A 16,383-nucleotide genomic window follows, 5' to 3' on the forward strand; every position below is an offset into this window, starting at 1 on the left:
AGACCTAGACATTTCAGAAATATTTTCAAAATAAGTTTCGTGTAATAAATGTTGTTTCTACGGAAGCGTGAAAGGGCCATCAGACGCTAATACGTTTTAGTACGTTAAGGCTGTGGAAAGGATATAAAATGTATAATGAATGCAAATTTTGTACACAACAAATAAGTTTGGAAAAAGAACTCATGTTTTTAATTTGTGAATAACAAATTTCGTCCTGCCTAGTCCAAGTCCTTCCAAAATGTCAGCCCCGCTCCTCTCCCATACCCCGATTTGTAACGTTTATCAACTTATATAGACCTTTCTTTACATTCCGAGCCGTTTGTGAATATTTTGTTCTAAACTAAAGGAGCGTAGTTTTGGTTAGAAAAGTCACCAAAAATTTGCTCTAAAATTTCCACGGGGAGGCTCCCCGGACACCGCCGGGGGAGGGGATTCCTCCTCCCACACTCTCCCCTTGAGTAACATCTAAATTGATCACGCTACACCCCTGTTATAACACGCAGGCAAAATGTATAGCCATTATTTCATGATGTGTGATAATACCGGTACCTTCAATATATGACATAGAATCTAACACTTTCCTTACGTTTTACTAGAAGGACGTCATTATGTTGTAGAATAAATCATTATTATGTGATATTTATGTAGGGATATGTTATAATACATTCAAAATATGATATAATTCTTCCCTTATATCTTATTACGATTTCATTATGTTATAGTAAACAACCATTAAATGTGATGGTTATATCACATGGCTTGTATTAATACCTTCTATATATGATATAATATTTCCAGTATATCTTATCAGAATCCATTTATGTTATAACATACAATCAATATATTAGTTGTTGAAGGTTTTATAACACATCATGACATAACCATCACATATAATAATGATCGTTTGATAAAATATAGAATCTAATCATAATGAAATTCTGATAAAACATTTGAAAGTCTATCATATCATATATCTAGATCTAGTGAAGATATTATCACACAGCTTGACATAACGGCTACAAATATTTACTGTGTGTTAGATCTATAACGTAAATAAATTCTTAAAAGATATAAGGAAAGTGTCAAAACATATATCGATAATATGTCACACGCCATGACATAACCATAACATAGCCGCTGTACATCAAACTGCGCAACTGCCTGATTCTGGTGCTGAAATGCAAAAGGCCTGCACTGAAATTCCATCCGCTGAATTGCAATCCTCAACCACTGAGCTGCAGACTGCTTTTGTGGAACTGCCGTACACTGTTACTGAAGTTCCTGCTGCTAACACTGAAACGTCTTTTGTTTCCAAAGATCTGCAAACTGCCACAAGTGACATACAGTCTTCATCCACTGAAGTGCTTCCATCAGTTGTGTGTGACCTTTCCGGATCACCTGAAGTTTCGGATACACCCGCCAAATCTGACTCTTCTCCAAGTCGGTTGAACAAATCTCCAGATTATGTTTCACCATCATTTGCTGCGGTACTGAAATATCCTGTTGCAAAACCTAAAACAAGAAATAAAAGGGCAAAAATGGCCATACCCAAAGCAATAACAGGAATGGCGTTCCATGATATGATGATTAAAAAGCAAAAACAAAAAGAAGAGAAAGAAAATGCAAAACTCCAACGAAAACTAGAAAGGGAACCAAAAAGAAAAGAAAAAAAAAACTAAAAAATAAGCAAAAGAGAGAGCTAAAAAGGCAAGAACGGGAAAAACAAAAGAAGGAAAAAATGATAAACAAAATGATCGAGAACCTTCATAAACGATCACGGCGCACATCTTCGTCAGACGAAGAAGACGAAGACCTAAAACTGACAGATGGATCAGATATTGATATGGAAATTGACTCCAGCGTTTGTGCAAAGTGCGGGGCTTTGTATGACAATAATGTTGTTAACTGGGTTTGGTGTTATCGGTGCCCCAGGGTTGTTCATCGAGCCTGTGTTGCCTATGTGGATTTGTCTGAAATGAATGAGGAACAAGTGGCAGCGTTTGAGTTTGAGTGTGACTATTGTTGAACAGATGTAACTTGCCTAGATCTACATTCCCTTAGAATAAATTTAATTCTGCAATCAACTAAAAGCATGGTTTGCGGTGTCTGAAAAGTACTATATATTCTTGTTTTCTGTTAGGAGGTAAATACGATTCAAGATGACTATATCAAATGCTTAATGAGTTAAAGTCTGTAATCGATTAACAACATGTTTACAGCATCTGAAATGTACTATGTGTTAATTCTTGTTTCATGTTACGAGTTAAAATGATTACATTAATTAAGTCATTTTATTTGTTTTATTGAAGATTTACTAGATCTACATGTTTCGTATCTGAATTATGGTTTTATGAAATTTACTGTGTTCTTGTTTCCTGTTACGAGATAGATCTAAATACGATTTATAATGAATGTTAAGTCATTTCATTGATTAATTAAAGAATTACTACATGTTTTGTATCTGAACGGCATTGTTTTTTAAAAACTTTGAGACGGCCGATTAAACCCGACGATGTGGCCGAGCAGCATCAAAAGCGGCCGACGTGTGCCGATCACACTTGACAGTAATGACCTTGACTGGTTATCATTTCTGACAATGTTTTCACTATAGTTTACCTCTCAAAATGTGTGGGACAGTCTGATCTATATATAGACTAACTCGAATGCGAAATCGAAAGTAGATCTAGAATGTTTTATTTACAGTATTATATTGCTTAAACGGCCGAATAACCCCGAACCCGCTCTAGTTAACATAGAGGCTAGATCTATAATGATTGTATGTAATATTTAACGTTCCACAAAATAGGCAAATAAGGCAGCCCTGGCGTTCCATAGAACAAGGTCGAGAGTTTATAGGTCTAGACCAAATTTTAATTTTCATGTTTTACTCTGTCCTAGAGTTGTCCTCCCGACATGATTTCATTCTCTCTCATCAATGCTGATGATCTTCATCTTGTAGTCTAGAGAAGACTTTTCTGTTAGATCGTACCAGTAGTGACGTCATAAAATGATGACGTACTTTCACGAGATCTTTATAAAGTCCTAAGCCGGATAAACTAGTCAACACAAACTCTTTTATTTTCGGGCAGGTAGTAGTTGGACATGGGTTGTTTAAAGTGTTGCTGCAGAAGTGATACAAAGGTACGCCCATTCAAGGTATGGTTGTAATGCAATCTGACATAGATCTATTCTTTAAAGAAGTAAAAACAAGAAACTTCAAACTAGAATCTCGCGTGGAGTTAAACTTAGACATGTTCTATCATATCATATGTCAGAACTGTATCACGGGCATTGCAATGACCCACGTAGATCTATGTAGATCTACTGGCCCTACAGTTTTACGAAAATAAAAAGAAATGTTGAAAATATTACGGGTCACATTCAGCTTATGATAAACCGACATAAATACGATTGGTCATACAGTAAGTCGTGTATTAGTGTAAATAACAAACAAAAGCGCGTCATTACTACTCCAGCGTTGGCTACATTGCCATTGGTCTTAGTCTCAATCCGTCACTCTAGTTACCTCCCCTGACGGTCCATCCATGAAATGAAATGAAAGTGATACTGGCTAGCGTCCTACAACCGGACACTTTTGTAATATTTTTCACGATAACTCAGGAAATAGATATATCTAATGGTTGATATTTCACGTGAACAAAGCTAGGTTCTCCTCCCAACTAAAGAGCTAACTTGTTTACTTCTAAAATTAGGTCAAGTACTTTTTTCGAGGCCCGAACGAAGGGCCACCGAATCACGTTGTTTTAAGGTCTAACAGTACCATGTTTCCGGACCATATATGCGCATCACGCCACTTCCGACTTCCCCCAACATGTAAACATGCTTCGTGAGTGCAGACGAAATGAAATGTAAGATTTATTGTAAAATACTTAAAGTTAACCGTTGTAACTTCTCTGTGTTGTTGAAAAGCAAGCGCCCATTTGATCGTAAGCAGATGAGCAAGGTTAAATACCGAAATAAAGCATTTACGGAACTGTCTAGTTTGGTGGTCGTCCGGATTTGGTGGTCGCTAGCCAGTACTGTAATTACGTCACGAGTTGGACTACATTTTAATGCAGTGCGACTATTTAAGTAAAAAACTACTGTTTGTAACACTAGACAGACCGGACCAGTAGGCGGACACTTATTTTACTGAATTTTTTTCTAGAGAATTTATTTACTGCCCTGCAGATCTTTTTCCATTCTATTTATAATAAACATCTATTCTTTAAAGTTTAAACACATTTGGTACAGAAAACAACGGATCACTTATCTGGTTACCGTATTTAAATTGGGGCACCTTTAGTTTTGGGGTATATGAAAGTGGCCGTTTTGACCAGTACTCGGACATCTGTAATTTTCTGATGGATTATAGAAATTATGAAAAAGTTTAAGATAACTTTGGTTGATGATCATTTTATTCATTGAGAATGTAGGGATAACGCATGGTTTTTCATGTTATAACATTTGCAGAATCCCGAAGGATTGGTTAGTACCTGGGCCCGTAAGGGCGAGGGTACCAACAATTTCCGATGGATTCTAAACATGTTATAACAAGAAAAGAACATGCGCTAACGCTATTCTAGTATAAAACACGTATAGTAAAAACAAAGTAAATGAATATATAATATTGTCCCTCAACATCATTAAATGTCCATGAAATGCGCGGTAAAGTCTATTTTTTTTTACACGTTGACGTCATTTCCTTTTGAAACATCTGTTTTGGGGCCATAATACGTTTACGCTTTGCCATTGAACGCGCATGATATATAAAATGGTGTTATAACAGCACAATGAGCATGAGAATCTCTCTGTTAACACGCGTTTTCTCTCTTGTTAAAACACCCCCGAAAAGTGGCAATAAAAGCAGATTATGCAAGAATAAATTCTACACAATGAACAGATTAATGTTCATAGTCCAAAATATTTTCAAAATTTCTCAATATTTATCTTAATCTGACTAAATTGGTGTGGAATTGAAGCATTATAGGTAATAAAGGGATTCATATGCTTGTATAAGTATGTTATATTTGTAGAATATCGGCTTGGTTTGAACAGAAGTAAGCCAGCCTTTAACTGTTTTGAGTTTATGTAGAGTCCGTTACCTCACAGAAAGATCACTTTTGAATAAGTTAACTTCAAAATGTATATGTATTTGAAAAAACTGACAGTTTGTAGTAATTTTGAAACTGCCATTTAAAAACCAATTTCATTTAGACTAAATTTTCTGAAACACTATTTCTGATCAGGATCAACGGCAACTACATTCATATTACGGATAGTTTCAAGAACATATAAAGTACACATGTAGATCTACTTGTACTTAAAAGCAAAGAAATTATTTTTTTGGTGCCTAGCAGTTGCTATTTTGTCATTCTTATGTAGAATTGATGTACAGTTTATTATGTTAACATAGGAGTTCTTCAGTTAGTTTTCTTGTTATATATTATTCTGAATGTTAATGTTTTTTGTAATATTTTACAAGACGTTTGCATTTTTTCTCAATATATGGCATATTTTTTTTATGAAAACAGTGCTGAATAAAAGGAAAATGGCACATATTCTTTGAATAAGTAAAAATATATATTCTGAATTCGAAATGTTCAGAGTTCTGTGTGCTTTTTTGTTTTACTATTTGCCATGTGCAGGCATTTTATTGACTTTTACTGTCCTTGATAATCATCCAATAAATTCATCAAAAACATTTCAATTTAACTGTTTTTTTTTTTGCAATTAGATGGGGAAAAGCATTATCAATGCTGGCTTTTATGTAAGAATTACTAAGACTGTGCAGATTCATGCTGTCACATGTTTGTTATGCTCTGGTATGTAGAGTCCGTAGGCCTCCACAATGGTATATCTTCTTGAGGCTGTAACTTTTCAACCGATGTTAAGATAAAGATGCCCATTCAGAAATATATAGACAAAAGCCAATCTTACCCAAATATAATATTGATAGTGGAATTTAAGAAAGTTTATTTTTACTCATTTGTGCAACACCAGGTTGCAAAATGCCTTGGCTGAGGCGAAGAGTGTCTTTTCATTTAGAATTTATTCAACAAGTTGAAGAAAATAATCAAGTGCGAGGCTGTGTCGGGTATTTTATCAGTTTAAATTCAACCACAGGCGCTTGAAGCTCTTTCAGTTAATATAAACATACATATATACCATATCCCACCCAACTAATATACTATGAGATCTAACCTTCATATACATTTTATTGATTGAGCTTCAAACACCTGTGATTCAACGAATTAAATAAGTTCAATGTGGAAAGACAAAAATGTAATATTCTTTTTATTACATGATGATGTAAACTTCAAAACAGGTATAAAATTATTGCTGTTGATATCAAACGGGTATATGAAAAATCTTTCTTTAGACTTTTTACATTAGGTGCCCCGTAAGGTATTATCTAATCATGCATTTTGATATTTTTCAACTAGACTAGTATAAAATTGTCAGTTAGCAATATCTTAAACCATAAACCAGTGCTTGACAGTTTGGACTATTAACAAAGAGTGGGTATCTACCAAATCACAACAAACAGCAGCGTTGCTTGTACTTTGTTTAACATCCAAAAGTAGTTTGCAAGTGTATACATTGATATTTCGTGACTTAACTTATTGTATTACGAATCTTGTTATTATTTTTAAACTGTGTTAATGCATGGTTTACCAAAATTCATAATGAAGCATCAACTGTATTACATAAATAGCGGTGTGATCAGCATAAATGTGCTGAAAATAGTAAAATTAGTAATTGATTGGTTCAACTTATGGTTATAATTTTTCAATCATTGCAATACTAAATAGAGGATATTTGTTTGTTTAGAGTGAATATGGAATAAATCTCACCTCGAAGTGAGAAAATGTTCACATTTTCACTCGCGCAAATTTTCTTTTTATTTTATGCTCAATTACGTAGAGATGTGCATTTTGCAACAATTTTTAGTCTCAGCGCGGGAAACAGGCGCGCGTAAACAGACATGACGTCAGACGTGTTGTGACGTTAGAAAGACGCACGCAACATAAAGTTCCATTTTATTTTATTTTTTGCTGCATAACGTTATGAAATTCTCATTAAGTAAAATAATTTGAATCGAGAAATATACTATAAAGAACAAAGTGCGACGACAATTTTCATCCTGTTTTAAGCAAATAATTTAAAATTCATACACAATGTATGAGGGGGCGGAGCTATATCTCTCACAGTGTGAAAATATAGATTTCATATTTTCACAGTGTGAGTGATGAGATATAAAAGTATTTAACTGATAGAATACAGTATTTCATTAGTTAGCATAAAAAAAATTGTGATATTTTCAACTTACTTCACTTTGTAAGACTTGAACGTTGATTAAAATATACTGCATCCATTGTTAAGGCTTCTTATTGTTCATGCAATCAATCATATATTGTCGCCAAAATTTTAACCAAATACGTTACCTTCATTTGTTAAATTACTATAGGAAGTGAAACAAATTTGAAAATCTTATCTTTATTAGTAATTTATAAGATATAAGTATATTGAAGTTAAAAAATAAAGAATTACTATCTCGCTTTACAGTTAACATTTATGATACGATTTTAAACTTTGATAAACAGTATGTTACGATGGCGTTACTGAATGATTGCTGCATAATTTCAAAATCAGCAATCAACTTTTTTCTCACAGAACTGGAGAGTTGCTAATAAGCATTTCACTAACACTTAAATACTGTATTTTTAAGTAAATGGAATGAAAAAGAAAGAAGGAATTAGACTGTGAAACTAGATACATTTATAACTGGTATTTTAAATTTGGAATATATTCTGTGCTTTATGAATGCATACGTGATGGAATTAATATTAGATATTCACTAAAGGGATGTAATAAATGTTTCAGAAACGGGGAGTGTACAAGAACATGGCATGTCTTAGTTGTATATTCAGTTTTAGAACTTGTTTCAAATTTATGCATTCTTGGGGAAAATCATGGCATGTCAAACGTTGCTAAATTATATATGTATGTTATTATTATTGTATGTTTGTTATTGTTATTCATTGTCGTGTCATTCATATTCTAAAATTTGCTATTGTTATTGTATATGTCGTTATTCTTATGGTATGTTCGATATTCTTATGGTAAAAGTCATAATTGTTATTCTATATTTCGTTATTCTTATTGTATCTTTGATATTGTTATTCAATGTCGTGTCATTCATATTCTAAGTCTTACCGTTGTTATTGTATATGTCGTTATTCTTATTGTATGTTCGATATTCTTATTGTAAAAGTCATAATTGTTATTCTATATTTCGTTATTCTTATTGTATCTTTGATATTGTTATTCAATGTCGTGTCATTCATATTCTAAGTGTTACCACTGTTTTTCTATATGTCGTTATTCTTATTGTATGTTCGATATTCTTATTGTAAAAGACGTTATTGTTGTATATTCATTATTGTTTTTGTAAGTTTGATATTCTTATTGTATGTGCGATTTACCGCGATATAAATAGCACAGCGACGCTATACAAATACAATCACATAACATAGAACAAGAATGACACGTTTTGTAAATAGAATCGTCAGATATTGAACAACAATGATGACTTTTACCATAAGAATATCGAACATACAATAAGAATAACGACATATACAATAACAATGGTAATACTTAGAATATGAATGACACGACATTGAATAACAATATCAAAGATACAATAAGAATAACGACATATAGAATAACAATGGTATTGACAGGTAAGACTTAGAATATGAATGACAAGACATTGAATAACAATAACAAATATACAATAATAAATAATAATAACATACATATATAATTTAGCAACGTTTGACATGCCATAGAAAATCTAACAACACCTATCAGTTTTATAATTATTTTATGAGGTATTCTCAAACCAATACGGTTTTTTAATTGTTATCATTTAACTTGTTAAAATTACGTAAATACTGGGTAAACACTGAAAGATTCATGAACAGAACAGAACAGAACATAGTTTATTCAACTTGTACACATATACAGGTACCTCGTTGTAAAAAACATTCATACAATATTCATAATGTACATGGTCATTTCAAAATATATGTTATATCGATAAGTCTTTACAAACAATATTTTTTCTATTACACATACGATCTTACATTATATCAGTACTTGTTTAAATAGTTAATGTCTCTTGTTGTCACAGGCACAGTGGAAAGAAAAATTATCAATTTGCAAACTAAAAATAAAATAGTTAGGATGTGGAGAATGAACTGCAAGGTCAAAAGTTTAATAGAGCGTATTTTCTCGTTTTAAGAGCTATTTTACTGACTCATGTAATTATAAAACACATACACACGCAAACATACTATATATACTTAGCTTCAGGATTCAATAATTCATTTCTTTTCTTATTAGCTTGAATAATGTATTTAGCGAGATTTCTAATAACAACTTTATTTTCTGACTTGAGTAACTGAATGAATTTGTGCATACAGTATTTCATTAGTAAGCATAAAATAAATTGTGATATTTTCAACTTACTTCACTTTGTAAGACGTGCCACGTTACCACATACAGAATATAAGTTGAATACAGGATAGTGTTACTGTCAATAAAAAAAAGATAACAAAGTTCACACGTGAAACCTCTGTAAAACACAGTTTAATCACATCTGGCAACTGAGAGACCTTTAATGTCGTATATAGTTATTGCACAGATGGACACCATTTTATAATGTTCTTGAGAAATATCCAGATACGTTACCTTTGGATCTGTAACCAAAACTTTGTATAAATTAATCGTGGAGAAATTAATTTTTACTTTTAAGCCGTTATATATGGCTTCCAAATTTTTGAAGACATGACTAATTATTAACATATTTATGCAGTAAGTAAATATGTGTTTAATAGTGTTAGACACGTTACTAAATACCTAATGTAGTATCGATGCATGCACTCATAGTACACGAATTAACATCACGTATAACTGAAATTGAACTGTAATAATGATAATACTGTATAATGATGTTTAAGGTGCTAAAACTGTTTAGAATCCACAATTTACGTTACTGTATTAAATGTCAGATATGTCAAACTTATTTGACCTGCAGTAGACTTCGATAATTTGATTTCTTCCTTTAAGCTGAGAGCTTAATAAACACAAGGTTACATGTACATGTACATAGAAATGGAAAATAAAGACATGCGTACACAGTTTAAAATATCTGTTATACTACTATGACAAATAAAATGTTTTATTCCATTTGAAGTTGATACTCAAAATGAATGTCCAGTATTACAAAGAGCTTGATAGTAACATATCTGGTTTTGGAATTTTCAGTGTCATTTGATAACACCCTTAAAAATGTATTTTCAACTAGCATAGTGCGCCCATGCTGTAATAGTGTGCCTCCAGTCCTTTTGAAGAGTATTCAATTCCTTTGACTTAAATTTTTCAGAAGGCATAGGTTCAAGCCCTACAGGGTCCAAGTTTTCCCCTTATATTCCTTTTTTCCAGGGCTTGACACTAACACTGGTCCGCTGGTCCGAGGCCAGTGAAAAGCAACAAGGACCAGTGAAATATTTGGAGGACCAGTAACTGTTTCATTTAAAAATTTAGTGGAAACTGCTCTTCGGACCAGTGGCCCAAAATAGTTAGTGTCTAGCCCTGTTTTCTAGTAAGTTTTTACTTTTTTTGAAGACTTATTGTTGATTTATTGTACAAAGGTGAAACATTTTTCATTTAATAAAAGTGATTTCTTGCTGTTCAAAGTGAATTTACCTCTGAAACAGAAGGGAATAGAGTTAGACATCTTTAAAAATACTGAGTTACGCGCGGTAAAAGTTCTCTATTTTGCCTTCACTTTTTGGATTACATATTGTGGAAGAAATATAGGTAGGTTTTACTTCTGCCCCAAGGTTATTTTTGAATGAAGTGAGCAAAATTTAAAACAGTCCCACAGGATTCAACGTTAATTTTTCAATGTTACAGTTCTGTCTCATTAAATCCTTTTATTTGATGCACCCTATATAGAAAGAAATGATATTCACAGTTATATTTTGTGTTTTACAATTGTTTACCAATAATTTGACGTTTCTTTTATCAAAATTAATGGTATAATGAATTCTCTGCAAACGTTTTTGACAGTGGCCATCACTTTGAAATTTGTCTCTACTTGAGCTATAGAAAATATGTAAAAAACGACACAGTAAAAGTTGTTTAAATTTTGCATTCAAGTCTCTCACTGGAAACAGTATACTGCTGTAACATTGTTTTGGAACATTTGACATATTCACCATTAGGTGGGTCATACCATAAAGGCTTTGTACTTTCAACTCAACACGGTTATATTAAACTACTAGATAAAACTTGATTTTTCACCAAAGTGCAATTTGGAATTAGACAGTCTTACGTGGAATCAATGTATAAACAATGGCAGGGTTATCAATCCTCGATCTGTTGTACTTTCCCGAAATCGTTGTTCTGTTTATTGTTTGTCCAATTATTCCTATATTCCTGTATATTTCCAAATACATAAACCTATTCAGAAAGCCTGTCCATCTTGTTCTGAATGATTCGGTATATATTCTGAAGACAAATAGTATACTAAATATAAAATTGCCGCTGAAAAGAGGTACATGAATCTTAAATTATTCTACAAATGCCTTATGTTTGACACTAAGGTAAAAAAAAGGGCGGCCCATCGTCTGTCATCTGCCATATTTCAACTTTACCTTACACTTAAAAGATACAATATAAATATGCCTTTTACTACAAAAAAAGATCAAAGAATATTTTTACGTCTGCTTATATACTTCCAGGCGCCCAGCGATGATGATCAGGATGAATTCTATGGACCCTTGGAGCAGAGAGAATGTCGTGACGTCATCTTTCTCATAATCTTCGTTGCTTTCATATGTGGCATTGTGAGTAACTTTCACGTTAAAGGGAACCCTCGTTGTAGTTGACATTTTTTGTACTTTTCTCTCCTTTAAAAAAACATATCATGTTCTTTTAATTTCCCCCGCCTTTTTCAAAGGAAGACATAGAAATGGACTACGTCCGTACGTCCGTCTGTCCGTCCGTCACACTAAGTGTCATGTCTATAACTCATTCATCAAGGAAATTATCATATAACATGGCACATGTTTCCTTTAGTAAGACAAGATGTCGCGCTCAAGACCCAGACCTCTTACTCTACGTTGAAGGTCACACTTGGAGGCGAAAAGTTAACAGGTTCAGTTTTGTTTCTGGTCCATAACTCTGTACTTTATCGTGGATTCGCAAAAATGCTCACAAAATGAGACGAAGTGTTGCGTGCCAGACTCATATCCCTATCTTAAAGGTCAATGTCACCCTAAGAAGTCAATTCTAATATGTCATTTTTGTCCGGTTAATAATTTTACTTTATATATATGGGTAAAGTAACTTGAAACGAACAGTTATCATAACAAAAAAAAATGTATCGCATGCTAGACTCAGAGCTCAAGCTTGAAGATTAAGGTCACGCTTAAAAGTTAAGGAGTTTTCGGTATTTTTCTGGTCTGTAGTTTTCTATGCATGGATGTACCTTCAAATGTCTTGATTTTTTACATATCATGTGCAATACTCAGACCCCTATCACAAAGATCAGATATCTCGTTGGAGGCGTTTTGGTATTAAACTGTCCCTTCGTCTATTGTGCTCGTACTCAACTTTTTTGTCCCTTTTTTTTTTAACATAACTGTATTTACAACTACATCATTATCAGAGACTCTTCTGTACGTTGTGTGCTCCTACAGCCCCCATCAAATAAATGAAACTTGATAAACATCATTAGCATCAAGTTGGCATATTGTGTGGATTTTTATATCCGATTATCTTTTTAGTTATGCCTCGTTTTTTTTTACTTAACAATAATACATGTACAACTAAAATAATACTTCGTGCACTGAACTCCATCTGCAGTTTTCATCCATTTCAAATGTAACTTGATATATGTCGTTTTCATGAAGTGGACATGTGCGTATTCTTGGGACTTTTATAACTGTTTATGTTTTCTTGAGTTATGCCGCCTTTTGGACTCAACCCTTACCCTGCCAAATTTCTATAATGAAGTTGTCCAGCTTTCAATTTGGACGGTACCATTAACTGTTGAAAGGGGTGTTTACCAAAAAGATACTGACTGAATGGCGAACAGTGCAGATCTTGATCAGACTGCACGGATGTGCAGGCTGATCATGATCTACACTGGTCACAAAGGCAGAAACAATCGTATCAAGCATGATAAGGGTTAACAATATTACAACAGTTACTATATATGTACCTTGTGTACTGTACTCTTCGAACTCAATTGAAACTTAATGCACATCGTTAACATGAAGTCAGCATGTGCATATTGTCGGGACTTACAAGTGTTATGCCTCTGTTTTTACTTCACAATATTACAACTAGATTTCTCATTTGTGCGCTCGACGCCTTTTAAAGCTTCTATCTAATTCAGATGAAACTTGGTATATATCATCGACATCAGTTGGACATGCAGAATAATTATATTTCTGGGAGTTTCGTGTCAGATTATTCTGTCTTGGGTTGGCTCCTTTTCCGGCCGCAGGCCGGTATTGATTTCACCTTTGCTTCCTGTAAATATCTGTGGTGAAGGTCATTTAACAGCTGATTAAAACTGTACAATTTGATCGGTGGATGAAAAATTCCTCAGGTTTTCGAATGGAATAGATAATATTTTCGTAAGGGGTATGCAGGTGCTCTGAGCTGTATTGCTAGACAGTATGATCATCCGTTGCAAGGCTCCTGTGGAAATAGCTCACGTCATAAACCTGAATCCCCTCGGTAGTGAAACTGCGACAACCTGCCAACTCTGCCACTCTGATACGGAGTGATCTCCCGTAAACGATTTACAGTTAACTCGTTCCCTAGTCAACTCGTCCCCCAGTCAACTCGTCCCCATTTTGGTCATTTCGTATCCCTTGGCGATTTCAAAAAATGGTTCACTTCCTTCTTACATAAACCTTCATAATAACATGTCTGCGTTCAAGCGTGCTTTATAGAGTTTTCTCTTGCTACAATAGTTTTTAGCAATGCATTACTTGTAATAAGAATCTTGTTGCATTAATGCTATTTGTTTTCAAATGAGCGTGAATGTTGAATAATTCGGTTAACAATAATAATAATAATTGTATTTTAAATCTTATAATCCAAATCTGGAACATGTATAATATTTCATGGGATTGCACGTCTTAATTGTTGTGAATTAATCTTTGTGACGCGTGGTAAATTTTTGCGCCAGGTTTGCAATAGGTAGATTTTCATAAAATATGTCGCAAGGGTTTGAATTTTTAAAGCCCGAATATTTGTTATCGTTTTGATAACCTTGTCCAGCTTATGCGGTTACAAATTATGGCAACTTTTCTGTTATATACATGCAGGTATTGTTACATATGTATTTTAATGTAAATTCTGGTGAGCATCAAATTCCCGTATGCGGGGATTGTGACAATCAAATGCTAGACTTCTTTTAAAACATGGTTACTATTGTTATACGTACAATTTCACGGAAGAAAATTAGTGACAGGTGTATGTTATTTATTAACTCCAAATTTCGAGTTACTAACTGAAATAGTTTACGTTGGTGTATAGGTCCGGGCCAAGATTAGGTACCTGGTGTATCCATCGGGTAGCCCTACAGGGTCATATAATCAAGATGACCTGGCAGCCTTTGCTCATAAAAAAATATCACTATTTAAACCATGTTTAAGTCTGGAAGGTTTTCGACCTAGTTTGAGCCCATATGGCAATGAAATATAGAGGTAACCCTACATGAACGTGTAGTTATGAGTCTGACCAAGATCGGGTACTTGGACAGATCTAGATTTTGAGGAGAGGTCATAGAAGGTGACCGGGAAGTATTCAAACTTAGAATATTTCACTATTTGACCATATCTGGAAGGTTTTCGACCTAGTTCGAGCCCCTACCACCTGAACATACTATACATGTAAATGAAGGTATATATCCTGGGTACAGTTTGAAACCTGGAGTAGCTCTAGAGGCTATGGTAGGTCATACATTGATGTATGGTAGTATAGGTTCAAGTCCCTACATGTCGGGTACAATATATGGGATTCCATTTCAAAGAGTCAAAAGCCGACCATTACATTTTTTGGCCTTTGACAGACGGACAAACGTTCAAATTTACGGATAAAAGGGCAAGATACGTAACTCGAAATTTCGAGATACGATACGTAACTCGAAAATTTCGAGATACGATACGTAACTCGAAATTTCGAGATATTAAATTTCGAGTTAACTTGATAAATATTAAACCTGGCATTAATGCTCTTCCGTACAATTTGCTTTTTAAGACTTCTATAATTTGAGACGTGTTTGTCGAAGAAACATTTAAGTGATTCTGATATGTGTATTTTTGTATAAATGTTTGATTATAAATTGACTGTATGATTGTGTAAATGTATGCATGTATATGAAATTTTATTTAAGGCCATACTGGAAATATGTTGTGTGATAGTTGTATTTGTACGCTTGGTATGTAACCTTCAGAAAATAAAGTTCTTACAGAGCTCCAGATAAGATTTTAGGTTAAAGGGTATTTTACCCCCTAGTTTTTTTTTCAAATGGTATTTTACTCCTAGATGTTTTTTCAAAAGGGTATTTTAGAATTCTAAATGGTTTTTCAGAATTCGAAATCATTTAAAAGGGTAATAATAATAACTGTTTGTATTTATAATTTTCTGATATTCATGTGCTCCGCTGAAGTGCCTTTGTTGACCAATGCTGTTTTCCTGAATATTTTTGAGCCTTCATTCAAATAGTTTTAAGATTTAGTTTACTGCATACATTACATCTTAATTTCAGTTACTGACCACTGCGATATATCAACAGCCAGTGATACTTTGACTGTCAATGTTTTTTTCAGAAACACCAGCATGTATGTGCTTCGGCTTTTTCAACAGTTACCCATTATATATCATAGATCACATGCTTAGCGATAGGCATTGTCCGAGTCATCTCCTGTCACACACTAATATACTTGAAGAAGAAAATGGCATTATTTTACGATATCGTTTGCGTTTGCTTTTTTATGAGACACCATTTTGTTTGTTGTACTCGATTACAAAAAGGATGTGCTTGATTTATGATAAAATTGGATTACGCACTTAAATCGAGTAAAATACGTATCCCGTTTTTTCAATGCGTATCAGTACGCGTAGGTTTGATTTTAAATGCGTTTTTTGTAAATTTCAAAACGTATTTACGCAAATACGCATCTTATCTGGAGCTCTGTTCTTATCTTATCTTATATCCCCCACTTTTCGGTCCCTCCTTTTCAGTCTTATTTTTTTTGTCAAAGTTTCCTAGATTATGATTAAAAT

At 33.6% G+C, this 16,383-nt stretch overlaps 1 protein-coding gene across 2 annotated transcripts in view; it reads left to right on the forward strand.

Moving 5' to 3' along the window:
• Positions 1-3,012: 3,012 nt before the first annotated feature.
• LOC123524947 (choline transporter-like protein 1) overlaps positions 3,013-16,383 on the forward strand; it is a 52,316-nt gene continuing 38,945 nt past the window's right edge. Inside the window, exons 1-2 of one of the 2 annotated variants that reach the window (XM_045303581.2) lie at positions 3,013-3,141; positions 11,817-11,921. In XM_045303581.2, the coding sequence (XP_045159516.2) occupies positions 3,103-3,141; positions 11,817-11,921 (144 nt within the window). In that variant the 5' untranslated portion in view covers positions 3,013-3,102. Of the gene's footprint in view, positions 3,157-11,816; positions 11,922-16,383 lie in introns of both variants that reach the window. The other variant, XM_045303580.2, reaches the window with a different exon arrangement.

Source organism: Mercenaria mercenaria, chromosome 3 (assembly GCF_021730395.1).
Source record: "Mercenaria mercenaria strain notata chromosome 3, MADL_Memer_1, whole genome shotgun sequence".
NCBI classification, from domain to species: Eukaryota; Metazoa; Mollusca; class Bivalvia; order Venerida; family Veneridae; genus Mercenaria; species Mercenaria mercenaria.